Source organism: Neodiprion pinetum, chromosome 2 (genome assembly GCF_021155775.2).
Source record: "Neodiprion pinetum isolate iyNeoPine1 chromosome 2, iyNeoPine1.2, whole genome shotgun sequence".
NCBI classification, from domain to species: domain Eukaryota; kingdom Metazoa; phylum Arthropoda; class Insecta; order Hymenoptera; family Diprionidae; genus Neodiprion; species Neodiprion pinetum.
This window is the reverse complement of record NC_060233.1, coordinates 2,347,755-2,374,615: the sequence shown is the minus strand read 5'-3', so window position 1 is coordinate 2,374,615 and position 26,861 is coordinate 2,347,755. Positions and strand designations below refer to the sequence as shown.

The 26,861-nt window shown below is 38.6% G+C and overlaps 4 protein-coding genes across 11 annotated transcripts; 3 read left to right on the top strand and 1 right to left on the bottom strand.

Moving 5' to 3' along the window:
- Positions 1–323: 323 nt before the first annotated feature.
- LOC124213316 (peptidoglycan-recognition protein SC2-like) lies at positions 324–4,824 on the top strand. 3 transcript variants are annotated; one of them, XM_046614528.2, is made up of 3 exons: positions 324–1,021; positions 1,106–1,294; positions 1,407–4,824. In XM_046614528.2, the coding sequence occupies exons 1-3, from the start codon at positions 715–717 to the stop codon at positions 1,937–1,939; spliced, it is 1,029 nt and encodes a 342-aa protein (XP_046470484.1). In that variant the 5' UTR covers positions 324–714; the 3' UTR covers positions 1,940–4,824. The 3 variants fall into 3 exon arrangements, with proteins under 3 accessions (XP_046470484.1, XP_046470485.1, XP_046470483.1); XM_046614527.2 differs by having other exon boundaries at positions 332–1,021; positions 1,398–4,824; XM_046614529.2 differs by lacking the exon at positions 1,106–1,294 and having other exon boundaries at positions 330–1,021; positions 1,398–4,824.
- Positions 4,110–8,886, bottom strand: LOC124213317 (peptidoglycan recognition protein-like). Of its 5 annotated transcripts, XM_069133961.1 has the most exons (6): positions 7,692–8,546; positions 7,195–7,253; positions 5,836–5,952; positions 5,366–5,536; positions 5,154–5,222; positions 4,110–5,056 (listed from the first exon to the last, which is right to left on the bottom strand). In XM_069133961.1, the coding sequence occupies exons 3-6, from the start codon at positions 5,894–5,896 to the stop codon at positions 4,536–4,538; spliced, it is 822 nt and encodes a 273-aa protein (XP_068990062.1). In that variant the 5' UTR covers positions 5,897–5,952; positions 7,195–7,253; positions 7,692–8,546; the 3' UTR covers positions 4,110–4,535. The 5 variants fall into 5 exon arrangements, with proteins under 5 accessions (XP_068990062.1, XP_068990060.1, XP_046470486.1 ...); XM_069133959.1 differs by lacking the exon at positions 7,195–7,253 and having other exon boundaries at positions 8,503–8,882; XM_046614530.2 differs by lacking the exon at positions 7,692–8,546 and having other exon boundaries at positions 7,195–7,661.
- Positions 8,634–17,931, top strand: LOC124211171 (uncharacterized). Its single transcript, XM_046609978.2, has 8 exons — positions 8,634–8,876; positions 9,029–9,976; positions 11,842–12,015; positions 12,114–12,631; positions 14,402–14,999; positions 15,204–15,386; positions 16,677–16,850; positions 16,975–17,931. The coding sequence occupies exons 2-8, from the start codon at positions 9,331–9,333 to the stop codon at positions 17,496–17,498; spliced, it is 2,817 nt and encodes a 938-aa protein (XP_046465934.1). The 5' UTR covers positions 8,634–8,876; positions 9,029–9,330; the 3' UTR covers positions 17,499–17,931.
- Positions 17,932–18,323: 392 nt separating this feature from the next.
- Positions 18,324–26,377, top strand: LOC124213308 (TBP-associated factor 4). 2 transcript variants are annotated; one of them, XM_046614513.2, is made up of 10 exons: positions 18,324–19,892; positions 20,579–20,791; positions 22,332–22,448; positions 22,538–22,873; positions 23,373–23,513; positions 23,848–24,107; positions 24,256–24,422; positions 24,514–24,644; positions 24,729–24,911; positions 25,080–26,377. In XM_046614513.2, the coding sequence occupies exons 1-10, from the start codon at positions 18,885–18,887 to the stop codon at positions 25,356–25,358; spliced, it is 2,835 nt and encodes a 944-aa protein (XP_046470469.1). In that variant the 5' UTR covers positions 18,324–18,884; the 3' UTR covers positions 25,359–26,377. The 2 variants fall into 2 exon arrangements, with proteins under 2 accessions (XP_046470469.1, XP_046470468.1); XM_046614512.2 differs by having other exon boundaries at positions 20,579–20,854.
- Positions 26,378–26,861: the final 484 nt, after the last annotated feature.

The following is a 26,861-nucleotide window of genomic DNA, read 5'->3' as shown; positions in this document are numbered from 1 at the left end:
TCTCTTTTACGCTGCCAAATTCGTGGGTAACCTGCCTCTGTCCTAAGGAGTCTTTGGCGCTGCCATCTAATTTCGGAACGCACCAATGGTAATTGGATCTTAGGAGTTTTCATGACCTGGCAATCCGTACCGGGAATATTTGAAGAAAATATCGTATGGACATTTTCTAGATCATTTTGAACATTTCTCCAGAATTAAGCACATGAAAAGCCTTCTCAACAACAGTTTCGAGCATATTAATATGCAGAGAGCCGTACAGAACCGAGATTTTCATTTGGCGATCTTCATTTGGTCATTTCCACACTTCCATACATTGCTGCGCAATACACCAATTGGATTATAGATTAGAATGGAACCTTCTTTCAAATAAATTCTCCGATCGCTACCGCAGATTCGTGAACGAATTCGCCCTTGCGTAGTATTTTTCACTGTTTTTTGACAGATGCTCAATGTATTGTACCTTTGACGCATTTATCGCAAAAGACCGCTTTTTTATAAAATCTATTTGCCCTTCCTCGTGGTTTTGAAGCGCAATGCGTCAAGATTACGCATCACTTGTGGTCCGCAGTTTTTACAGTGGAGGCTGTTGCAATTCACGCGTAACAATCAGCGTATTTATACCAGCCTTTGCCCTTATCGCTTTCAAACGGGTATACGTAGTTGTAACGATTGAAAGCCGCCAGTGATCAGTGACCATTTTGGCTTGACAATGGCATGTTGTTACTTATGAAACACGGAATGAGGACAACCAGTAAAGAAGACGTTGCAAGTGTCAGTGTTTCTCAAAGTGATTTGCATTCCAGTACAGATCACACCGACGAAGATGAGCTCGCGACAGTTTGTAATTTTGAAGAGGATAACGGAGCACAGGCAATCGATCTGCCGGTTTTTGATGGTTATAGTCATAGATCAATCGCAGTTAATGTAACGAAAAGCACCGATGTAAAGATCAGACCAGTAACGCAATTCTATGCTCCAGTAACGATACATCAACATTCTACTAAATTAGTGAACAACAAAGGTGACAAGTGATTATGATATACTAAAAATATGTTACTTCATTTATCATGAATGAATTAGTTATACTTGATTCATGTAAATTCAGATAAACTCGAGAAGCAATCAAATTCCCAGTTTATGTTGAGTCGTACTTCAGCTATTTCAACGAATCTGGTATGCATATTGGGAATTGTGTTTAGTTTAATTATTGCCGTTACTCTTATTGTGATTATGATATATTTCATCACGCCCTCGAGAAATGATGGGAAAAATGCACTGCGTCCGCGTCTACCAGGTACGTTGACTTGCCTGTAACTGGTACGTCTATTATCACAAAGTCTATATCTCTTGTTTTAATTTGTCTTTTCAATCATAACAACTGCCTGATTTAATTTTAGTTGTTTTAGAAGGGAACTCCGTAGCTTTGGATGAGGATGTGGCTATATTGACCAAGGAACGATGGGGAGGATATGAAATGCGGGACGGGTGGCAAAACAGAAGTCTTTCACATCCTGTAGAATTAGTTATCATTGGACATACAGCGTCAAGTCCGTGCTCCACATTCGAAGAGTGCGCATCAAAAATGCAAACATTTCAAAATCTGCATGTTCAAACTCGTGGCTGGGTTAGTATCGGTTATAATTTCGTGATCGGGGGGGACGGCAATGTCTACCAAGCTTTGGGCTGGGATATCACAAACTACACTCGAGATAATTCCATCATGATATCCTTCATTGGTAATTATGTAATTAATGAGGTAAAAGACAAGCAACGAAAGGCAGTGCAACTTTTACTGGAACAGGGAGTAGAACTAGGAAAGCTTGCTTCAAATTATAAACTGGTTGCTCACTCTCAGGTTGCTAATACACTCAGTCCTGGGCAATATTTGTTAGCAGATCTGAAGCAATGGCCTCACTATTATGCTGGTCTAATTACGTAACCTATACTAGTTTCATGGTTTTCTATGAAAAACCATAACGCAAGTAAGGCTAAGTATGCGAAGCAGAATAGTTTAAAAACATCCTCAGACTTTGATATCGCGGTTTTTCAACCCATTGTTTTGTATCTCAGTTTTATTAACTCCGGCTCAAATTCAATAGGAGCTACTTATGGGAACAAAAAGAAATGATGAAATTCAGGTTTCAGTATAGCAGAACCAAGTGTTATTTCAATTATATATTTAACAGTCATTTGTAAACGGTATAATTTAATGTAAGTGCCAAAGAATTAAGTAGAGACGCTAGAGAGATATAAATGTAATGAATGAAAACGACAATGCCAGAGTATCTTTGATGATTTATATGTGCTGACTAGTCCATAACATATAGCTGTCGATAATTGATAACACCGGTGAACACGAATTTTAAGTCTGGGTTCTAGATGTCAAATTTTGATTTTTTTCCATGTAAATAATGAAAGAAAAAATAGATTTATTAGATAAAGTTTGCTTTTGTAGAAACCAAAACGACATGTTTGGATTTTAAGAATCAACATAAAAAACAACAAATGCAAACTTTATAAGTAATAAATGAATATTTAGGTTATTATTAGATGCACAAAATCAAAATTTATTTATTTAAATATAAACTCAATAAAAAAAAAAAAACTTTTCTATCGATCTGTGTAATCATAGTTTTAGAATACTCAAAACATAAATGTTTACATGTAAATCAATTATAAGCATAATCAGTCGAATATTTGCTCAAACATGATACGTATCCAAATAAAAAAATGAGTAACGATAAAATCTTTACACAGTTTCTGCACTGGATCAAATGCTTTTAAATTATGACTATTTGATCCTTACATTTCTAGTCTTTTGTTTTCACCACGTGAGAAATAGTGATAATTTATCAACTTTTCACTTCCAGTGTTATTTTCATCTTGCATATAATAGATAAGTTACAGTTTGTGATGCACGTGCGTACAAACGGTGATAAGTATAAAGTTATCTTTAAATGACATTATACATATAGAATTGTCATTACTTACGTAGGACAAAGATGATTGAAGTAAGATAGCGTACCTCCGTTTTTAGAAAAAATAAATAAAACATATATTTTATACAAATTTTATGTCAAATTGGAATACTTTACGAAATGATGAAAATGTTGTGAGATTATATTGGGCGGAAGGGAGGAGCCACGTTTATAGACGTTTTTATGATTGTAGGTATGAAGAATAAAGAAAATACGTTATAGGTATTTTTCATTCGCGTAAATAATACTTTTAATAAATTTGATACGTTTTAGTCGGCTGTGAGTTATTGTAATCCATGTTCAGTGTCAAATTTGACAATGATCAATCTATCTTCGTGTATACATATAAATATGTTCACATTGATCTCGGAAATTTTAACATGTTTCTCGGTTTACTTTTTTCTGTATACGCGGCTAGAGTGAACGTCCGTTGATATGCATACGTTTGTATACTAAATTACGAAAGAGGAACGGGTGTCGCTTTATCGCAATAAAATTTCCCAGAAAGTTATCAGTGCGAGACTCGTTACAGCGAGACGCAAGTGACGGTAATATGATTGGACGGCGAATAGTGTAAGCATAATTAAATGCTCACAGTTGTAATCGTATATGTTGTGACTTGAAAGAAATTACAAAACAGAAGATATAAGCTGGAATATTGTTGGAAAAACCCAAGAATTACGAACATATAACAGATAACGAAAAATAATAATTATCAGCTGTGTTTGATCTCATTCTCGAATGTGGCCTTGTGAAAATTATGAGAGGCGTAGAATTGCACTGGGATCAGAATCAGCGTACTAGGATCAAAATTTCCTTGTCGTCCCGTTTTCCCGGAAAGTTCGAAATAATGTCAGTTAAATTTATGTGGAACTTTTTGACAGAATGAATGGCCACTATTTTGGAAATTTGATTATAGGTGAGAGACGCCGCGCTGAAAGGCGTCTTTTTATAAGAAATTATCCATGTCGATTTTGACTGAATAAGTTTCTTTAATCTTATATCATTTAACAAGGCATTCCTTTGCGCAGTACGTTTGAATATAATTTTTTTCAAACAAAAATTCACTTTTTGCTTCTTTTCTTATGTTTTTACTTTTTATCATCTTTGGCGACGTAAGAAAAATATTGGTTATGGTCGAAAATCACTTTTTATAATTTCAACGAATCTTTACATATTTGTTTTTAAAAATTTATAAATATCTTATTCTTTTAATTTTTCCATCAAAACTTTTTTATTTTGCTGCAAAGTCCTGTCAGTTCCAGATTTTTCACTCGGCCGTTTTCGAGATCGTCACGAAAATTTGTCGGTTATACCGATAAACTCTTTCCTTTTAATGTGTGATGACAAGTATCGCGGAAAAACTGTATTCCGTCTTGTTACTTATACTTCACCTAAAAACTAGACTACCCAAAATTTAGGAGTGAACTAATCAAATTCACAAGGGTAACAGATGAGAAATTTTGTAGCAAAGACCGTGAATTGGAAAAAAAAGGTCATATTACAAAAAGCGTTATGCCAATTCGTATAATAGCAATCCACTGTACTCGTACAATATTACGGCGTGGGGGACCAATGTGGCCACGTTGTTATAATATTATACAACGCGTCACCAGGGCTCGGAGTTTTCGAAACCTGACGGTGCCCTAAAAGTTTATAATCGGCAGCAATTTTCCCGGACTTTACTCCAATTTCAATAAGTTGCTGAAGTGCGTTCATCTGGTGATCCGAAGGTGCAACGGTATTGTATGTCCCAATGAAAGAGATTCCAATGCTTCTCGAGTTGTAACCGTAGGCATGTGCCCCGACATGGTCCCAGCCGCGTCCAATGTAGGCGTAAGCATCACCGCCGATCAAAAAGTTGTAAGCAATATCCGACCAATTTCTTGACTCCATGTGAAACACCTGGGCGAAGCAGACCCGAAACGCGCACGTCGACTGCGTGTCGCAAAATTCCGTCGCGGTGTGACTGATGATCACATAAGGAACCGGATGTTTCAACTTTCCTAGGGGTTCCGTTGGCGGTTGGGCGCCCCACTCGTTCCGTGTGACGAATCTCAGATTGTTTATTGGTAGACCTGCGCAATTATCCAGATTATAATGAAACGTTGTAACGAGTTACAAACATTAATTGTAACCCCTGGTCAGGGAAACGTCAAGGTTTGTTGTACACACCGCTAATGTTCGTCGGTGAGTCGGAAAATGTGGTGTTAACCTGGGTCAGCGGCAAGTTCGACGGTAGATCTGTGTAAAAAAACGTATCAATGAATTCCACATCATTCTGTATGAATCGATACTGTTATGCAAAGATTTCACAATAAATTTCCAATCAACTTAAACACCATAGCAACGAATGATTGTAAATTTTCCATATTAGTTCACATTACCATCACCATCCATCGATGAAATGAGAGATTCTGGATAATCGTAGCTCGGTGACGAACAGCATGAATCTCGCCGAAGCAAGGCCAAAATTGTAATTACTGCGGCAATGAGGAACAATCCCAATATGAAAGCCAATATTTGCCAAGTCAACAGGATAACTCGCCTTTGTGTACCTTAAACATAATACCTCTGTATCCTCTTCACGTTGGGAAACTTATTTGTAAATTTCATCCTGCCACTTATTCGGATCAGCAATTTTCCCCGGAACAGAAGCTGTGCACTTCAGTCAATTTTCACTCATGTAAAATATACTATATAGCTATACGGGTACTGAATTGACAAACAGCATCTCTGAGACGATGTCGTGTAATTCGCACTTGTCTTTTGTGAAAAAATACAGATGCATCAACATATATTCACTGATTCATTAGTTGACGCTACGCAATTATTCAAGATGTACAAATTTTCGTACCTAATACTTTCGATGTATCAGCATCGGTTGCTGGGTTATCTCGGCGTAGTTCGTAACCCATGTTTGACTGGCAAATGCACGCGCGTTTTTGCAAAAGTGATTGCCTTTCATGCAGCTCTGTCGATGGTAAACTATCGTTAGTTGCAGTGTTACGCCGCTCTTAAAGATTCACCGGCTACTGGCCTGGTGTGCGACTTAATCCAGTGGGGAATCACAGTTCACATTAACATACGCATATTAATGGGAATGATGCTCGTACGTTTTTCCTTATTCGCCTTTCAGAATCAGCGTGAGATGTCGGAGTTCGTCCGATGCGCCCAAAATAAACAAGTATCCACGTTACGTAAACCAAAGACAGAATACACCGGTCAAGACGTGTTTTGAGTCTGGTTTATAGACGTCAAATTTAAATTTTCCCGCGTAACTAATAAAATAAAGTTTGCTTTTGTATAAACTCGAACAAAAAAACTTTTCTGTCGACCTGTGTTGTTTATAGTAAATCGTTATTCAGTGTATCTGTTAGAATAGTGAGGTCGCTGCTTCAAGTATTCCAGTAAGCTTTTCTCAGGATTCCCAGGCAATAACCTGACTGTGAAGTTTCTTTAGTTCAATTCCTCGTTTCAGTAAATGCTATCCTGCTTTTCGTTGCTTGTATTTTACCTAATTAATTCCATAATCACCAATGACGGATATCATAACAGAATTTTCTCGAATCTAGTTTCGACAAAAGTTAAAATTGTCTGAAAAAATTATTATTTCTTTTATTTGTTACGTCGGTGAAATGACAATTTGATATCTAGAACCCAGACTGAAAATTTGTGTTGACCGGTGTAATCCCTTTCACATAATTCCGTGATTCTAATTGCAAAAATTTTACTCAAATATTTAAAAAATCAAATTTGCACATATTATATCTATACGCATTAAAATTATTGTGTGAATTACGTTTAGTATACCTTAATTTCCATTATTCTGCAAACGATATTTTTGATATACGATTTATATCATAAATTTATATTAACAAAACAAGAAAAAATATAACAATTATAATAATTCGGCATCGAATATATTTATGTATATGCTACATCGACGAAATTTGCTGCATCAAAGATAAAACTACTGCGAACAGTAACAAGCCGCTGCAATTAGCGGTGCAAAGGTTGCAGTCAAAGAAGAAACACACAAGCAGAAATCTTGGGCACGTTTTATTGCCGCCGGTTAAACGCGATATACAAGTTTCTCAGAATAAGAAACGCACCCAGACAGACACGTTATCTTTTTGCAATTACACCGGATCATGTTGCCATTGGTTTTAATTCTGGTATTTTTCCCTGTTAACGGAGACCTGCTTGAACTTACGTGATTAGTTCGCGATAATCCTTTCTGCGTGTTGATCGGAATAATTTTCCTTGAATTGCCTGCAATCAAGTCCCGTTACTTGGTAGCAGTGAATCGGTATCAGAATTAAATGCCATTACTTTATTTATCCTTAAAATCGTTTCGAAAATAGAAACGCGAAATCATAACTGCGCATTGACTCTTGCGCAAAACTTTACTTCTTATCAATTGCACAATCTACCGCCAGTCGTGATCGAAATAAGATTTCCCAATAACAACAATCGACACTCTTTCATGCCCACGGGAAATAATATTAGAATAATTGTAGCATATTGTCTCGTTCCTCAACCGCAGCTAATCTTCTTTGTCATTTTAACAGTATTATCATGTCAATAATTAGCACGTTATCTCAATTCCTCATAACAGGGTCGTACACACACTGTCTATATACACACGCTTTGTTTGTTTTACATTCTGCTATCTGATGCGAACGAAAAGATCGGTATTGCAATATATACCTATAAACGTTGTTCAGTTCTCGACGATAGCCTCTGCAGTTTATCGAAGTCCGGTTTTTCCATCTTAAGGCGGTTACAAAGTGCAAACCTTATTGTGAAGCTCAGAAGTAACGGAAAATAAAAATGAAAGGAACGTTATTTTACAAAAAATCAACAAATCACAGCAATCTGAAGAACATCCGGAACCTTATAAAGCAAAATAGATTTTTCTAACGCCTGATTCTGTGCTTCGTTCAATAGATTCTCATTTAGTGTGTTTTTCATCGGTATCAAGACGTCATCGCAATACGACTATACGATTCTCATGAACTTTGGATTCATTGTCGGGCTTGTTTTCTCTGAAACTTGAAACTGGTGTGGAAGAAAAGAATTCACCGCAAGGTCCTGGCCTCGGAATCAAACTCCTTTTTTCGAATCTACGTCGGATTTAGAATTTTGATAAGAGCAAACCTTGCCACTAACTTCAGTCAAGTCCGATATTGATTAGGAACAATAGCTGACGAAAGTTGTGTTACAACTATTGCGATTGAAAATGAGCCTTAGACGCATTAACGACGTGACTGGCGACCGTAATTTCCCGAAAAACAGTTGAACCAATTCTAAACTTAATGACTGGCAGAACTCGGCTTAACGACTCTCCGTGTTCGAATTTCGAATAAAGTATTAAAAGCCAAAGTTGAGATCGTGTGACGAGTTATTTAACGAATCACTGTTTCTGTACACACATACCGCACAACGTTATAACAAACCCACAGTACAGTCTACGTGTATGTATGGCGAAGTAAAAACGTGTTTACAGTCAGGTTCATACTTCCGTCTGTGGTTCGAACGTTCGTGACTGCCACACATCTGCATGTTACACACAGTTTGCTGCATGTTGGAATATTGAGAAAGAAACGATCGTCGTGGAGGAAGGGGACGACATCCATTGGCGTCGAAGGATAGAACGAGAGTCGAATAGTCCATGTTCTTCACCAGTGAACAGTGACATCGACGGTTAATGTATGCTCATCAATTCGGACGCGGAATTTCCTCGCGCAGTTTCACCGCCGGCGATCATACAGAAGTAAAAGCGGTGCGAAGAGCGATGGTGCCGCGATTTCACCGATCTGAAGTTAGCCTTGATTCGTGACAGGCGTTATAGAACTGCAGTTAATCCTCTCCATATGCAGTTCCAATTGTCAGGTGAGTCATCTCTTTGTAGGAGTAACATTAGCTATCCAGTCTCATACATCCACGATGGGAGTTTGGCTTTTTCATTTGCGTGTCATATATGCATATAACTGACGTATATGTGTATATATAATATCTATGTCAATAATTGTATGCCGTAACAGGTGCACCAATTGCACGGACTAAACAACGTTATAATCATTTGGAATATCAATACCTCAAGAGAATGTATCGGCTGATGGCTGGTACCTAAACAGTGATCATGAACATTTAGAGCTGAACTATCGGCCAAAGACAGCATAATACTTACAAATTAGTGACGGAAAAAAGGAGGCAGTGACAACGTTTTTTGGTACCAACGAAGGAGAGGAACTGGCGGGCGGACACTTACAATTAGCTGCGAACATTCGATTGTCGAGGACGCAAAGCTAAGCTGACTAAAGCCAGCTATGAACCGAGCGTGGGGATGGTGACGGTCGCGCAGCAGCAGCAGTACCACCATGATCAGGACAAGCACGAGCACCAGGAGCGTAACCAGTTGAACGACGATGATCAGACACCTGATGATCGTCGGGGCGTGACGATCAGGGACGTCGACGATGACGCTACCTCGTCTCTGGAAGATCGGGGCTACGGAACAGACTCCGCTGTCTGTGTTCGAATTGGGCCTGGCACCGACGTCCGTCGGACCGACGAAGTTGCCAGTCAGTCCAGTTTGTCCATCTACAGTGACGTTGATGATTCCCTGGAGGGAGATGAGACCGGTTCCTGGAACAACGATCTCAGTGTTCCCCTGTCCCAACAGCAGCAGTTCGACAACGGTGTCGCTCTTCCCGTCAGCGAGGCACCCTCGTTCGGTGATGTTTGCGTGAAGAACTCGTCAAACGTCCACTTTGGGAACAAGACTTTTTACAATGGTCCCGTTACCATCAAGCAAATTGTTTACGCGAATCCAAACGTTGCCGAGGACGGCTTGGTCGAGGATGATCTGAATCGTGATTCTAGTTCGAAACTACCCAGCAATAGATTGCCAACCGATTTCATACCGAATCGATATGTTGATCCTGAGGCCAAATCGGCGGATCCTCGAAACGTGCAGGACGATGGTAAAGGTGATTATCGATAGTATCAGTGTTTTCAGTGTCACAATCAAAAATCATGTGTCATCATAGTTTTTATTGCATACCGTACAAGGCATATTTTATTGCGTTACTCGAAGATTTCGTCGTTGCTTCTACCGCAACGTGTATAACAGTGCACTACGCTGTGAATGGATAACGTGATTAAAGTGGTCTGAGTTGCATATTGCGGCTTTGACGCCTTGACGTCGTACGGATCATTGACGGTCCGTGATAATATGATGGTTATGTGAGGCATTCCACGTCAAATTAGCAATCCATGTACTTCATCGTCTTCGATTTTAATAATTTCTTAGTATGATGTTCATACCGACCCAAAAAAAGTCTCGGAATTTTATATAGTGAAATTTGAAAAAATGGAACAACCAATTCCGAAAACGTCATTTTTTTAAATCTGGAAAAATTTACACAGATTCTATGATTTGAAATGTGATTTTTAAGCAACACACGATAGTGGGATCTTGATATTTACTATGTTTTTCATCAGTTTTTTGTATTTCCATGTTGGTTAAAGAAAAAAGGTACATAGGCTGCGAATTTGACGTAGAATGCCCCTTATACATAGGAGGCCTTCTAGGGTTGCGTATAACTTCTTTATATACGCGTCAAAGACGCGGATAAAACTTTAATAAGGTTCAACACTTCTCAATCGTGCTTGGATCGTGCAAAAGTATCCGAGTTTTTAAAATGTCGAGTTTAGAAACATTCTCAGATCTTGAGTGAAAAAACTTGCAGTTTAGCATGGCCGCCATCATCTACTTAACGCGCAGATAAACAGACCGCTGTTTAATACTGGTTAATATAATACGTGCGCTTTATTTATCGCAATATTGTCTTTCACCCTTTTCGTTTTTCACTTAAGTACCAATAGACGGTGTTGCCGGTTTTTGGTAGATTTGTAATCGCCGAAGTGAGTAGCTTTAGTAACCAAATGAAAACTATACAGCGATCCATTAGTAGTTATGATTTCGAGTGAACTGATATTTTTTGGACAATTTAATGGCTAATTGATAATTCTTATATGTATCTGCGTATCCGCAGTTTAACTTCCCGCTTGCGGATTATCCTCACGCTTTGTTGAAACAGGGATACTGTATTCGAAGGAATTGCAAGGCCTTGACAAACGAGGAAATTGTTATAATTATCGGTACAGCGCAGTCCATAGGTAGCATGATTGCGGTGAAAGTTCGTAAACAGATATTTTAAACACGGGTAAACACGAGTCAGACGTAAATACAGGGCTGTGGTAGAGATTTCCAGTGTTTTTATCGAATCACCGGATTTAGGTACTTTGAACCGCGGTCATACGGAGACCTTTCGTTTTTTTAGCGGAAGCCTGTTAGTGCTAAAAATTGGTTCTCCGAAATTTCACCAATCGAAGTATTTAATGAATTTATAAGCGTTAAAGGATGCGCTGGGGTTCTTAAGTGCGAACACTTCCCTGGCAAAACTACAGAGATGACGTAGCTATTCACTGCCGCCTTGAAATTGACGAATGTAAACATATGGACGTGGACTATTAACACTTGTTATTCCATTAACGCGGACCGCATACGCTGTCATTTAAAATATTCGGAAATCCTTGGGTTATACTCAGTCGCAGCGATTTCAGGCAGAGTTTATGAGAGATAATTATAATCCTTACCGTCGTACTCTGAATTAATTGTTGAAAATACATATGATGATACATTTTTTACGCTGAAAATTAAAATTTCATCTCATACAGTTAGTCAATGATTGTATTTAAAAAAGGACCAAAATTTTATGAACATAAATAGGTAAATAAAATTGGTCCATTAAGTTCGATTGATTCTTTAAAGAAATGTAATTTATTTCAGTATCGCAATTCTGCGCTTTGCTTTTAACATGGAGATGCGTAGCTTTGATGTGTGCGATGGGATCCTGCCTGGTTGCAGCGGTGGTCGTCAGTGTGGTCTTACTCTCACGGGATTCGAACTTGCCGCTAAACCCAGTTACGCCCTCATTTTCCGACTCATCGACGAACATTAGCGGTGTGTACAACAAACTTTGACGTTTCTTCTGACCGGAGGGTACAATTAATTTGTGTAACTACTTACGACGTTTGATTATATTCTGGATAATTCCGCAGGTCTACCATTCAACAATCTGAGATTCGTCACACGGAACGAGTGGGGCGCCCAACCGCCAACGGAACCCCTAGGAAAGTTGAAACATCCGGTTCCTTATGTGATCATCAGTCACACCGCGACGGAATTTTGCGACACGCAGTCGACGTGCACGTTTCGGGTCCGCTTCGCTCAGACGTTTCATATAGAGTCAAGAAATTGGTCCGATATTGCTTACAACTTTTTGATCGGCGGTGATGCTTACGCCTACATTGGACGCGGCTGGGACCATGTCGGGGCACATGCCTACGGTTACAACTCGAGAAGCATTGGAATCTCTTTCATTGGGACATACAATACCGTTGCACCTTCGGATCACCAGATGAACGCACTTCAGCAACTTATTGAAATTGGAGTAAAGTCCGGGAAAATTGCTGCCGATTATAAACTTTTAGGGCACCGTCAGGTTTCGAAAACTCTGAGCCCTGGTGACGCGTTGTATAATATTATAACAACGTGGCCACATTGGTCCCCCACGCCGTAATATTGTACGAGTATAATAAAATACCATTATACGATGTAAAGTAGCTCTCCTTTAAACGTTTCCTTATTAGTCTTTCCGTAAATTCATAGTTTTGTCTGATAAATTTCTTCTCTGTTACCATTACACCGGTGGACACGAATTTTGAGTCTGGGTTCTAGATGTCAAATTGTCATTTCTTCCATGTAACTAATAGAAAAAATTGTGTATTAGATAAAGTTTGCTTTTGCAGAAACTAGAGTGGTATTTCGGATTTTCAGAAAAATTGTCTATTTTTTCAAACATTTATTGTAAATTACAACTAAACAAACTTCACTTTCGTATATAAATCACTTTTATTGAAAATTGATAATTAATAATATACTACAAATCTAAAAGAATTGTTCAAGAAAGTTCAGAAACGAATATTTTTTGTACTTCTTCTATGATTGTATGAACTCTCTCGTGTCAAATCCCAAACTCAAAGCTCAAAATCTCAAGTCATGCTCTCATTATACTAATGACCTTGATAATGTCGTTCAACGTCCATCATATCTTGGTGAAAAAGTTTTCCTTGTTCTTCTAAATATGCACTCAGATCAGCTACCAACCAAGAACTTCGGGACGTAAAAAAGACAAAAGCAAACTTCATTAGTAATAAACGAAGATTTTGGTTATTATTCGATGTACAAAATCAAATTTACTTATTTATATATAAGCTCAGAAGAAAAAAATTCATCGACCTGTGTTATAGACTCGATAAGTTGACTCCTCCAATCTTTGGGCTATCAAGTTTGAAGTAGAATCAGTAAAACTAAGTGTACTGGAATCAGAATAGTGTTGATCTAATGCGTTATAGGGATCAAAAATTATAATAGCTTGTGACATTTGTTTACAGTACGATTATTTCTCATTTCGAAAAATTGGGTCCATATACCCAATGTTACCTCAATCCATGTACATCACATTAAATTCAGTTCATGGTATCAATCACGCACCATATTTACGTGCACATACATACTATATTTCTCCAATCAGAAATCAGTCTTAGCAAAATTCTACACTGCAGAATAAATTAAAAATAAAGAAATTTCAGCGTAGGTGATATGGTAATTAATAACCTGCACGTAATTGCTTCGATTCAAAACGGCAAAATTCAAAAATACACGGAAATTTTGCCGTGCGGTGAATTTCGATCCTCGTCTAGTTGGCGGTAAGATGACTTTTAGAACACACAGACTGGGATCACGTGATATAGCGCGGTATCGTTTAAATGCGGATTTGAATTTGAAAACCCCGGCACGCGATAAATATGCCCATGTCATAATTTTAAAAACTCAAGTCTTATGTGTAAATATTGACAATTATTAAAATTCTGAAATAATTCCATTAAAAAAAACACATGTTTCGTGTGACATATGCATTTCATGATTCTCGTCTGTGCCTGCGACTTCCACAATTAGTTAAGTCTGGTTGAATGACTATCACGGTCATCTCTGCGAACCCAACATATGAGTACCTACGACATGAGCGTCGGTTTCATATCTACCGCAAAAGAACTACACGGCACGCGGCGCGTAACTCATTGTATGAGAAAGAACATTGTATGATGTGTATCACCGCGGACTCTAAATATAATACGCACATTGTAATCTTTGTCGAACGTGCGTCAGAGAAATAAGGAGAAAACCCGTTGTTCAATAAAGGAAGAAGAAGGAACGGTAGACAGATGTCTCTGGAGAGAATCCAGACAAGGAAGAATATTCGCGGGTGATGCTGGCAATTTGTTAAAAACGGGGCACGAGGATGATGACAGTGGCGCAGCAACAAGAGTACCAGGACCAAGAAAACGGTGGTCAGAACCCCGGCGAACACGGAGGAGTGACGACCAGAAACATCGGGCAGGACGCTGACTTTGGTCACTCATCGAATTCCTGCGACGCCTTATCGCTAGACGCTGTCAGTTTTAAAAGCAGGGTGGAAATCCAGACGACGGACGAAAATGTCTGCAATCAGTACACTTCGACACAGAACAGTGACTCTGATGATTCCCTGGATAGCCACGAGTTTGAAATGTGGAGCGATGATATCAATGTACCCAGTGTTAAGCAGCAGCAATTCGTGGACGACGGCATCCTGCTTCCTATCAGCGATGCACCAGCTTTTGGCGACGTGTGCGTTAAAGATTCGACTAATGTTCACATTGGAAATAAAACATTTTACCAGGGACCCGTTACGATCAAACAAATTGTGTACGCAAAGTCTACTGTATCCGATGACGGACTTGGCGAAGAGTTCTCTGAGTCTGGAGAGAAAGTTCCGAAGCATGAAGACTTGAAAACTTCTACGAAACCGGTAGACCCGCAAAACGTACAGGACGACCGTAAAGGTGAATATTGATACCCAATCCGATAGTCTGTATCCATGTATTTTGTCACCATTCTCCAACGATTTTAGAGCATTGGAGCCTGGTGCAGTGAGTATTAACATTAGTGAGCAGTACTGCAGTTAGCAAACATGAACACCAATTTACCAGTTGGTTTGTGCAAACGTGTAGGTAAATAAATTTCATTAATCAGAAATATTTTTTCAGTGACACAATGGCGCTCTTTGCTTTCAACGTGGCAGTCCATAGCTCTGATGTGCACTCTGATGTGCACTGTAGGATTCTGTCTTGTCACCACTTTTGTTAGTGCAGTCCTACTTTTGAGGGATACGGAACTACCGTCAATCCCAATTTTCTTCAGAGTTTCTGACTGGTTGACAGACGGCGATGGTAAGATACAAATTTTACAATCTAATCATCGCATCTTCTTTTATAATTCGATTTCCCAGATTGCTTGGGTTAGATGAAATTTGCACAATCACGGCTATTCTAATGAAATTCAAACTGTCTGAAAATAATTAATAGTCTCCTCTCATGCTATCTGTTCTGGATAAAATCTAAAACAGTATAATTGTCGCATTGTACAGTTTCGACACGTAACTCCTGATAACAATGCTGGACGATAGCTTCTTTCAACCAAAGTCTGACGAATATTTGTATTACGCGTTCATGCTACTTGGTATAGGATGTGGGAAAGTCCCACCTCATTATCGTATGTACCGCACGACGAAAAATATACAATTTCCTATTGAAATAATGTGAACTAGCTATGCTGTAACTTGTGCATTTTGACCTCACTTAGCTTACTTACGGTGGAAAATAATTTCGATGCACAACTTGAGGCTTCGCGCTTCTTTGATATTCTTTATAACAGCTATCGCATGCATTGTCCTCAATGCCAACATTGAATGGCCGCATTCTTACTTATAGTTTTCGGACTATTAGTCGCGTCCCGGTGTGAATTAAGTTTAACTTCAACATACGCAAGTGAACCGATACTTTTTTCATTTTTAACCCTCATTGTCAATGCTTACGGTTAAATATGATTGCTGTACGCGGTTTTGCGGGATTGTTACAACAGTGACACTCCAGCGTTATCACGAGTTTGTCGTTATATGGGAGGCAGGAAGGCTTCTAGGCAACTGCGATACTACAAATCAGCTCTGTGGTCCGATTATAATGATTTTCCGGCGAATCACAATCAATCGTGAACACGGAACCGTCCTAATTGAAGATCCGAAATATCTATGAACTGCAATTTTGTATTTTCCCAATTGCTGCTAGGATTGAAATAATTCTAACTCAGACGTACCAAAAGCCGTCTGATTTTCGAATGGATTCATCTCCATACCAAAACTTGAATCCCCCATCTGTTAAACTCAGTCCTATTCATATGATTTAAGATCATTAAAAGATAGAGCTGATAAACTGGCACCTTAAAACAATACATTGTGAACATTTAGATATGAAGATTTTATTATCATTCTGCGGTCAGTGTCATATCTTATTTTGATGTTTGATTTAGAAATTCACTGTTTATCTATAGTGATTTAAGAAAGGTCGACGATTATAGTTCAAGGTCCGAAAGATTATTTTCTGTCGTAAGAAAAAAAAAAAAAAAAATGGTAATTAATACGTCAAATTAAACTGTTCTTTAAAGAAAATTGAGTATCTTTTCAGTGACACAATGGTGGGCTTTCCTTTTATCGTGGCGATCCATAGCTCTGATGTGTGCTATGGGATCCTGCGTCGTCGCTGCGGTGGTTGTCAATATGGCATTATACTCGCAAGATTTAAATATGCCATCAATCTCCACTGTTACAAAAATTTCCGACTCATCGGTAGACATTAATGGTAACGAACAAAATTTTCGCATATTGAATGAAGTTATGAACATATCCCAACGTTATAAATGCCTCGTGAAATCATTTTACATTAATTAAAAATTCTGTTTTTAATGTTATTTCAATTTTCGTAGGCCTCCCGTTGGGCACGATGATTAGATTTGTTACACGAGATGAATGGGGCGCACAGCCACCAGTGGAACCCGCGGCAAGGTTGAAGCATCCAGTCCCCTACGTGATCATCAGCCATACTGCAACTGATTTTTGCCACACGCAATCTTCATGTGTGTATCGAGTCCGATTAGTACAATGTTATCACATAGAATCTCGAAATTGGTGCGACATTGCCTACAACTTTCTGATTGGCGGGGATGGTTACGTATACATTGGTCGTAACTGGGACTACGTTGGGGCTCATTCGTACGATTACAATGCCAGAAGTATCGGAATCTCTTTCATTGGGACGTATAATACCGTCACCCCATCGAAACATCAGCTGCACGCACTTCAACAACTTGTAGACCTCGGTGTCACGACTGGGAGGATTGCAAGAAATTATAAGCTTTTAGGTCATCGACAGGTTTCCAGAACTCTCAGCCCTGGTGACGCGCTATACAATGTTATAAAAACGTATCCACATTGGTCCCCCACACCCTGACATTCTTCGGATCGATGAGATTCCAATATGTGCAAGGGTAGCAGTATACTCATTTATTTTTCATTTCTTTGGTATGGTGAATTTTTACTGGGAACTCTTAATAGGTACTTCATTTTTATTTCGTCTTACATATCTTATTTATTTCATGCCAATTTTTTGGGTAATGTAAGTGTATACAGCATTTTGCTACTAGTATTTTTTTATCATGTATTACAAGTCGTGTTGCATATCAAATCTCATTTTCTCCTCAATGAGGGGTCTTTTTCAAAACGAAAGCCTTGTACAGTGTCCCACATTAATGCCACTACCAGTGTTTCGAGTAAATTTAAAATATCAAGTATACACAGAATTTTCATGAATTAGTATCGTTGATATGAAAATATTGTTGTTCCTTGACTGGAAATGATTTTTAATAAAGATATTGTTTTGTATAGTTGTTATTTGTAATAGTTTTCAATAGTGATTTGATACGTTTTAATTTATCGAAATATTTAATAAAATTTGTCGTATGTAGAAATCGGATGATTGTAACATAGATATTATAATATAAAATATCTCGAGAGCAAATCATTCAAACAAAGCTTGTTGTAATAGCTATAACAGTCCAAGTTTTGAGTTGGCGTTTCGAAATTGCAACATTCGAAAGTGCAGCTGTTTTACCGGGCATAATAAAGGTGGATTCGCATGGCCGTGGCTTTACGTCGCAGTAATAATAGAAACCCTCCTGTATCGATGGGACAGCAACTGCGGCGTTGAAATGACTTTGTGAACGCACAAAGCTAAATCATTTGTATAAACTTACGAGTGTCCAGTCTCGTGTGATGAGTTAGTTTATGGTCAATTGTATTTCTGTTTATCGAATCATCAACAAATACTTGTGTTGAATGTTATCTGGAAATAATAAGAGAAGAACTAAACGAAAGAAATTGAAAAAGAAAAAACGAGAACGAAACCGACTACGCGAATCTTAAACTAATCGGGACCAGAAATGAGTTTGAAATGACTTATTGGTTGACTATTTCCGAGCTGGCCATTTTGGCGGGTGACGTGTTTTGGTGTTCTACTCATTGACATGCAGCCATATCAAAAGAAGGTGTAAAGGAGGGAAAGGCATTAACGCAAGGCTAGTAGGCGTTCACTGCGTTACGTAACGCGTAGAATGAGTAGCGTCGAAATAGCCGGTATAAAGAAGTAGCGAGGAAAAAACAAGAAGTAAACAGTACGAGGATACTATGGGGAATAATATCGATTTGCGCGTGTACTGCCCGATGGTAAACAGAAGATATGATGTATTCAATTTCCAGCTGCGCTAGGGGCAATGCACGATGGGAATAATTTTCTGTAGGCGCATGCGCAGTTCAGTTTACAGTTGGAGCTTGAAAGAAAATGGCGTCAGCTAAGTTTCTGGAGGAAGCTCTTAGTACGGACGTCGATGAATCCGCAGTAAACGCGATCGTCGGTTCGCTCGAGACGCAGTTGGTCACATCAACGCCGCCGATCTCAACCCACCAAGTGAACTCCGGTTCGGTTAATCAAAACCATCAGTTAAACAGTGGGATTTCAAACGGGGGTACCATCATCTCCGCGGGACTGAAACATGGGGTTGCTAACGGCGGTGCTACTTCGATGAACAACCTGATATCCCAGGACCCGAGCAAGTCAATCACGACCAGCACCCTGTTGCCGGTGAACGTCGTCACCTCGAACACGATAGCGCATACAACATCGCAACAGCATCCACAGTCAGGAATTCCCGCTGCCGCCTACATAAACCAAGTCACAACCAATCAACAAACGAACATTACTAATATAACCAAAACACACGATCACCAACAACAGCAGCAGCAGCAGCAGCAACATCAGCAACAGCAGCAGCACCAGCAGTCTGTCAAACTGGTGTATCCCTCACAGGGACAGACCATATCCACCACAGGTGTGGTTAACGTTAACAACAGGCTGTCATTCCCCACCCAAACAGTTGGCCATTTACCCAACGGCAGTCTAGGGGTGACCACGCAGACTGTGCTTCAGACTACCTCCGGCCTTGCTCACAACATCGGCTCTATAACACAGGCCAACAGCCAGTCCTCGGCTAATGTCAACAAGCAGCAGGGGGGTGGCACTGCCTTGGTTATAAAGACTAGCGCCACACCTGGGGGAATGGTTTCCGTCCCAATGTCCGTTCCCGTTTCAGTGGCTGGGAATGCCACCAGCACCACCCTGCAAGGGAAGGCTGGCGTCACTTCTACCATAGTACCTAGCAATGTCCAAATTTTAAACGTAAACACGATGAGGCCCGGTACTCCTGTCGCTGGACAACAGCAGGGCAAGCAAGTTGCCTCGAGGGTTGTCATTGGACAACACATGGTCGGTGCCAGACCTGGTGCACCCGGGGTAAGATGCTTTTTTAACGACATTTTCATTCATCATTTTCGCATTCATTTGCTCTTGCCAATATTTCGGTATCAACTTTTCTGCAATCCCTCCAATAACCTTGCAGAATATCAAAAGTGACTGGTATTTTATGTATCTCGTGTTTTTCAAGACTTATTTGTCAATCACAGAACTGTCTTTTTATTTTCTATTTTACAATAACCTTGAAACAGTTTCGCCCATTCATTCTTGCTCAAGCGAGCAAACCAAGTGTCAGTGCCGATTGCTGCATGTTTACAGTGAATCATTTTTGATGTGCGCAATATCGTTACTATTTTCATTTTTTTTTAACAATTTCCATTTTATGATCTCAAATGCAGATTCAGTTTATCGGCTATTCAAAAAGAAAAAATCATTATAAGTTTGAATAACATGTTACAATTTTTATTATCTAGGGTTTCAGCTATGCAGAATTGATTTTTTCATCCGATGACGATTTCAAACTATATTTTAAGTAAAATACATGTGCAAAAGTTGCAAACTACCGAATCTTTTCCTGTTATAATCTTCAAATTCAAGGTTCTCAGTTTGCGGAAACAAATGGCCAGTTTATTCCTAGCAGCGATCGATTGTTAACGCATTCACTGTCAATGAAACTACCAGATTTTGATGAAACCGATTTAACATTTGGGAATTTGGCATTTCAGATAACACTGCAGGCCCTCCAAGGTCTTCAACCTGGAACCCAGGGACATCTGCTTTTGAAAACTGAGAATGGGCAATACCAATTGCTGAGGGTAGGACCGGCGCCACCCACAGGTACCCCTGGGGGAGGAAATGTCACCCCGAACAGTATTGCCGGAGGCGCAGTGGTTGCTCCGACCGCAGGCACAACTTATCGCCTAACCTCTGTGCCGGCTGTAAGTAGGCTGAACACTCAGTTCACTGGCCCGCCACTCGCCACGTTAAGAAAACCCATTCAGGTGACGCACACTCATAACTCGTAAGAGTCTCTTGATGTAGTGGCGTTGTAGATTTGCACTGTTTTATTGACTTTAGTTGATTGGAATAGTGGTTTTTCCTTTCATTTTTTGTCCTTTTTTCTTAGAACCGCAATATACCGTGCATATCTTTGTTGGAAAGTGTTACAAGTCCAAGTTGGATTTATATTTTACTGTAAATTCAATTGTCAATTTGTTACAAGAAATACGTGGAATGATTCTTGGTAACCGTTTTCTTTCCTCCGTCAATGTTTTATTCTCATCGACGTAATATTTGATATCATTTTTAACTAATTTTCGTTGGACATATGATTTGATTTAGAATTTACGATAGATGTCACTCGAATGTTTTTCTCTGTATCGCAAGGTATGCATCACACTGCATATATTGTATCACTTTATTATCATTTTGTACTATTCAGGATATTTTTTTGACAGAAGTTTTTAAATTGCAAATTTTGCCTTCCTACTATTGAAAAGAAGTTTTCTGAATTACTAAAAGTAAACTTATTAAATTCGTCGGTATCATCAGTTTCAATGATAAATAGAAATTCGTAACTTTAAAAATGTTTAGCTATTATATTCATGTCATACGGTATTATTTGATGTGTTGAATACCACTGACTATTTGCAACCAGTCTTATTAATATTCTCGATTAAGCTACCATGTAATTTTTCGATGAGCCCGAACTACAATGTCGGTTGCATGTCTGTTAAGTAGAAATATCAAAGTGTTCTTACAATGCTTGATAAATATGTAATTGGTCAGTTTATGTGATGCTATTTGAGTAGGTACAATTCACTTTTTCATTTCAAATAGCCACGTTTGATTGCAAAAAATCAATCAAAGTTCATAATCTCAGTCCAAGTATTAATTTCTACTATTATTTACAAATTTAGTTCGTTTTTTGTCTTTTTTGTATTGTATACTATTCCCACAGCTTAAGTATGGAATGATATATCCATTAGCATAAATTCTACACGATTGTCCAACTGCTAAACGGCTATTTAGACATGAGAAAAATATTGCTAGTGGTATAGAAGTGAATTTCATAGTGCTTGATGATTACGCGCCCTTCAGTTTTCTGTAATGACAATGCAAATTCTGTCATGTTTGTATCACATTTTTATTATTATACGTGTAGTGTGATTGCCGAAATTATTTACTTATTCGTTGTATTTGTTCTGTGACATGAAATTGCGTGTGAGTAGTAGTGGTGCATTATTTTAACGGTAGTGGTTTGCGCAAATTACGTATTTATTTTTTATCTTTTTTTTTATTTTTCCCTCAAATTGCAACTGTAGTAAAAGAAAACGATATGAAAATCAACGCTTCCTTGATTGACAAAATTTCATCTAGTATAAAAAAAAAATGTTTGAACGGATTTTCATATCGTTCCTCAATATCGCAAATATGAAAAGCAATGAGGTTAGTTACAAATGATTAATTTTCATCTAGACGGTAGCTGCAAGTGTTACAACTGTGACCACGACTCCTGGTACTGTAACTACTGTAGCAGCCGCAGCTCCAATACCTGCTGCAACTAAAGTTCCAACAGCACAAAGTCCTGCCCAGGTAAAAAACATGTTGACTTTTGTCTTTGTTTCATGTACAACCATCGCGAATTAATAATATAATAAAAATGGTGTAATTCTTCTTTTTAGCGTCAAACCACAGATAATACCAAAGAAAAGTGCCGTAAATTCTTAGCAAATTTGTTAGAGTTGTCTAGTCGAGAACCTAAAGCAGTGGAACGAAATGTTCGGACGTTGATTCAAGAGTTAATTGATACTAAAGTTGAACCGGAAGAATTTTGTGATAGACTTGAAAGATTGCTTAATGCCTCGCCTCAACCATGCCTCATTGGGTTCCTCAAGAAGAGCTTGCCGCTTCTCAGACAGTCCCTCGTCACCAAGGATCTTGTTATTGAAGGCATACGTCCCCCTCCTGCAAACGTTGTTTTCTCCATAGCAGACAGTACGTCGGTAGCTCAGGCACAGGTGGGTGTATTCAATATGGCAAACTGTTGTATTAAAATTTTCATATTAATATTGTCGATATCCGTCCATGTTTAAATTATAATCAGGGTTGTTACGTGACCTAGCAAATCGAGATGTTCTTTGGGGGGGATTATTTGTCATGTTGGAAAAGTCGAGGAATTTCACGTAATTATAAACGCTCATTAAATATCTCGGAGGTATACTTATATTACAGTACAAATATTCATAAGCTATTAGATAAGTTGAATGCATTTCATTATTTAAATTAACGTTTCATTGTTACTGTCGTACTTAATTGTGTATACTCCAAACTTCTTTCCCGTGAGCTTCAGAACAAACTTGTATTTTATACATTGAAAACTTGGGAAAAATGGGGAATTCAGTGGGAAAAAAACTAACAACCCTGACCGAATCGCTCTTATGTAAAATACTCGATTGTTAAATAATCGCTAATTAAACTTCGAGCGTGTTATTCACTTGACTTTATGTTTCCTACCAGAATCAGCTGAGGCCAACTGTTGCTGTAGCTACGGGTCCAGTGGGAGGAGGCATAACGACAACCCAAGTACGTGTTATGGCGCCTCTCGCAGGGGCAACCACGATGGTTCAACGACCAGCACAACAAATCCAACAGAGACTGGTATGGTTGAGTTCACATAAAGTTTGATCATTGCGTATTTTTTCTCTTGGACTTTTGTAGTTGAAGTCCATTGTTTTTGTTCTCGATAATGTTCTGTTTCGCTGAGACATTGTTCAGATCGGATTAAATTCGATCAACTCCAATTGTAATTTCTTAGCATTTATTTCTAATTTACCGATGATACCGTCTCTTCAAGATCCGTAAACTTTGTTAGGATCTAGCACAGGGATGCTTAACTTTGTTTTCGATATGCGTCCCCCCTAACTCATCCATATTTAAATGGATTGCTGTATTTTTGGTTTCATTAGAAAAGTTCGGCAATACAATATTTTAGATCAGACCGGTAGTGACGATGGTCCGTAGCCCGACGACACACACGGTCAAAACAACAGTGGCGGTGAGCGGTATTCGACCTACTGCTCCCACCGTTCAAAAACCTCCTGTCGCTAACGTCATTAAGACGGTTGCTACCACAGCGCAGGGCAAGACTATCAACACCACTACTACCCAGAATAAAGCCGTAGTGCCTTCCTTCGTTCCAAAACCAACGGCTAAAGAGAAAGAGAAGAAAACTTTCTCTTCGGCAGGATACACGTAAGTTATCGTGTATTGCGAATTTGTGTATCTACATAGCAAATAAGAGTATTGGAAATTGTGGGTATTATTGAGATTTGTCGCTATTAATCATTGGTTGATATTTTTGTAACTTTTACTCTTCCTTTTCATACCGTAACTTCTTCAGCGGTGACGACGATATAAACGATGTAGCAGCTATGGGAGGTGTGAATCTCGCTGAAGAATCGCAGAGGATTCTTGGATCGACTGAATTTGTTGGTACGCAGATTCGGTCTTGTAAAGACGAAGTCTTTTTACACATGATTCCGTTACAGCAAAGGATTAAACAAATAGGTAATTTCTTCGGCTGTGCTTGACATTTTTCATCTCTTCGCTTGAGAAGCATTCCATTTATTTATAAACATACAAATTCTTATCCTTCCAGTTTCAAGTTACGGATTAGAAGAACCCAACGCGGAAGTCGCGTCGCTAATTTCGCACGCTACCCAGGAGAGGCTAAAAAATTTAGTTGAAAAGCTTGCAGTAATAGCGGAACATAGGATAGACCTCATCAAGGTAAAGTTTGCAGATCTGAGCATGCCGTGAATGGAATTTCATGCAGTTCTGAGTTTTGCTCCTAACAATCGTTGTTGTTGTCAGGTTGATCCTAGGTACGAAGTTACACAGGATGTAAGGACGCAGTTGAAATTTTTAGAGGAACTCGACAGGGTAGAGCGTAGACGGCACGAAGAACAGGAAAGAGAATTACTTCTGAGAGCTGCGAAAAGTCGCGCCAAAACCGAAGATCCTGAACAAGCCAAACTCAAGGCTAAAGCCAAGGAGGTATGCGCCGTCTAATTTTGATTTGATACCCAATTACAAGACTCGATCTTACTAGTTTCTCACATATGTCGGCGGCATCAGTTTCCGATACGAAATTTCACTTTATTTCTTAATTATTTCGGTAAAGATATTTCAGAAAATTACGAAGTATTTTATATTTCATTGTAGATGCAACGGGCCGAGATGGAAGAACTGAGGCAAAGAGAAGCGAATCTAACGGCTTTGCAAGCGATCGGTCCACGCAAGAAGCAAAAATTGGACATCGGCAGTTCGCCGGGAGGGACGGGTGGTGGAAGCGGAGTGAACTCTTCGACGTCCGGTCTTAGTAGGCAAATGCCGATGAGACCGCGGCTAAAAAGGGTCAACTACAGAGACCTTTTGTTCCTGTTGGAACAGGAGAAGGAGACGTGTAGGAGTACGACGCTTTATAAGTCATACTTGAAGTGATGTTGTGCGAGGGGCAGGAACGAGAGTGACCCGCCCTATCCCTGGCGCCCAAATTGCATGGTCTTGCGTGAGCTGGCCTCATTGGACCCTGATCATCACCGCGGTGTTGTCGTTATTGCATATCTGCCGGTGTTTCGTCATACGTGTACAATGAAACTCACCATAGGTTGGCCTGGTATTTTCATATACATTCAAAAGTAAACGATTCGTTTCGTGTACCAACGTCGATTAAATATTTATAAGCTACCCCCGGCCCTCCCTCTCTCCCCATCACCCCCGAGACTCCGTCACTCCCCTTCTTATATTGTAAATGACTGAATTTTTTTTTTTTTTTTTTAAGTGTAAAATAAAAATAGATCGTTCTTTATTTTTCAAACACGAGTGAAGAGAAGAAAAATGAAAACAAATGAAAAAAAAACGTAAAAAAAAAAAATGAAAGCAAATGTAATAATTGAATCAATGATTATAATAATCGAGCAAAGTGTATGAGCACATCGATCCTCCTCTCCTTGTCGTCGTCTCCGTCGCCGTCGTCGTCGTCAAGGATATATAGTCTTTGATATCGAGTAGCATAATAATACATATGGCGAGAGTAGTGTGCGTATTAGGTCATATAGAACTGTGTGTATATATGGCGTGCAAATGAAATGATTGATCAAGCGAATGACTAAATGATTGAACGGGTGAACGTGACGGATGACGTCAGCGTATTATATATATATATGTATATATATACATATGTACGTATATATATATACGTATACACATATGTACTTATGTATATGTGTACATATCTACGTATACATATGTATGTATATGAGATATATATGTGCGCGTGTGTGTATAATGCCTACTGCATTGTAATTCTTGACCTATACTTTTGGACAGTGTTGCGCTAGTGTGTAAAATAAGAGAAATAAAAAAAATAAAAAAATAAAACTAAAAAAAAAAAAAACTACGGAGAAAAGAAAATTGAAGTAAAAATGGAAAAAATTTAAAAAAAAAAAAAAAAATGAGCGTACAGGTTTTGTTAAAATAGTAAATCATATTTTTGCAAATAATAATGATAATAATAATAAATAATTAATTAATAATGAATAATATTAAAGACGTACAGACAAGAAGAAGGAGAAAATTAAATAAAACGGGAATAAAAGAACAGCACGTTGTCCAAATAGTATGGAATAAAATAATTTGTACAATATATCTAATATACATTACACACATAAAATACTAAATAGTGATAATTTCAATGTTGGTACAACAGAATATAGCCACAACTCGACTATTCTCCACCATGTGATGGAATTGTTATAACAGTATATTATGTTGTAATCTACATTTTCAGTGTTTATAAATTTAGCTGTTACGTTTTTTATTAAAGAAATATTTACAAAAAGTAAGAATTATGAATATTTTTTCGAACGATATTTATAATTTATTATTTATATATAATACACAACGTTATAAATACGATTCTATTCCTCTCATCATTAGGATTAT

Bases quoted from the DNA above. Each gene is read 5' to 3' on its own strand.
- LOC124213316 (XM_046614527.2), top strand. From the start codon at position 715: ATGTTGTTACTTATGAAACACGGAATGAGGACAACCAGTAAAGAAGAC. The intron at 1,022-1,105 runs GTGACAAGTGAT...ATGTAAATTCAG, and splicing joins TAAATTAGTGAACAACAAAG to ATAAACTCGAGAAGCAATCA. The intron at 1,295-1,397 runs GTACGTTGACTT...ATTTAATTTTAG, and splicing joins ACTGCGTCCGCGTCTACCAG to TTGTTTTAGAAGGGAACTCC.
- LOC124213317 (XM_069133959.1), bottom strand. From the start codon at position 8,620: ATGGATGTCGTCCCCTTCCTCCACGACGATCGTTTCTTTCTCAATATT. The intron at 5,953-8,502 runs GTATGAACCTGA...TACCATCGACAG, and splicing joins CGTTCGAACCACAGACGGAA to AGCTGCATGAAAGGCAATCA. The intron at 5,537-5,835 runs GTACGAAAATTT...ATTATGTTTAAG, and splicing joins TGATACATCGAAAGTATTAG to GTACACAAAGGCGAGTTATC.
- LOC124211171 (XM_046609978.2), top strand. From the start codon at position 9,331: ATGGTGACGGTCGCGCAGCAGCAGCAGTACCACCATGATCAGGACAAG. The intron at 9,977-11,841 runs GTGATTATCGAT...AATTTATTTCAG, and splicing joins CGTGCAGGACGATGGTAAAG to TATCGCAATTCTGCGCTTTG. The intron at 12,632-14,401 runs TAATATTGTACG...GCAATTTGTTAA, and splicing joins CACATTGGTCCCCCACGCCG to AAACGGGGCACGAGGATGAT.
- LOC124213308 (XM_046614512.2), top strand. From the start codon at position 18,885: ATGGCGTCAGCTAAGTTTCTGGAGGAAGCTCTTAGTACGGACGTCGAT. The intron at 22,449-22,537 runs GTAAAAAACATG...TCTTCTTTTTAG, and splicing joins CAGCACAAAGTCCTGCCCAG to CGTCAAACCACAGATAATAC. The intron at 24,423-24,513 runs GTAATTTCTTCG...TTATCCTTCCAG, and splicing joins GCAAAGGATTAAACAAATAG to TTTCAAGTTACGGATTAGAA.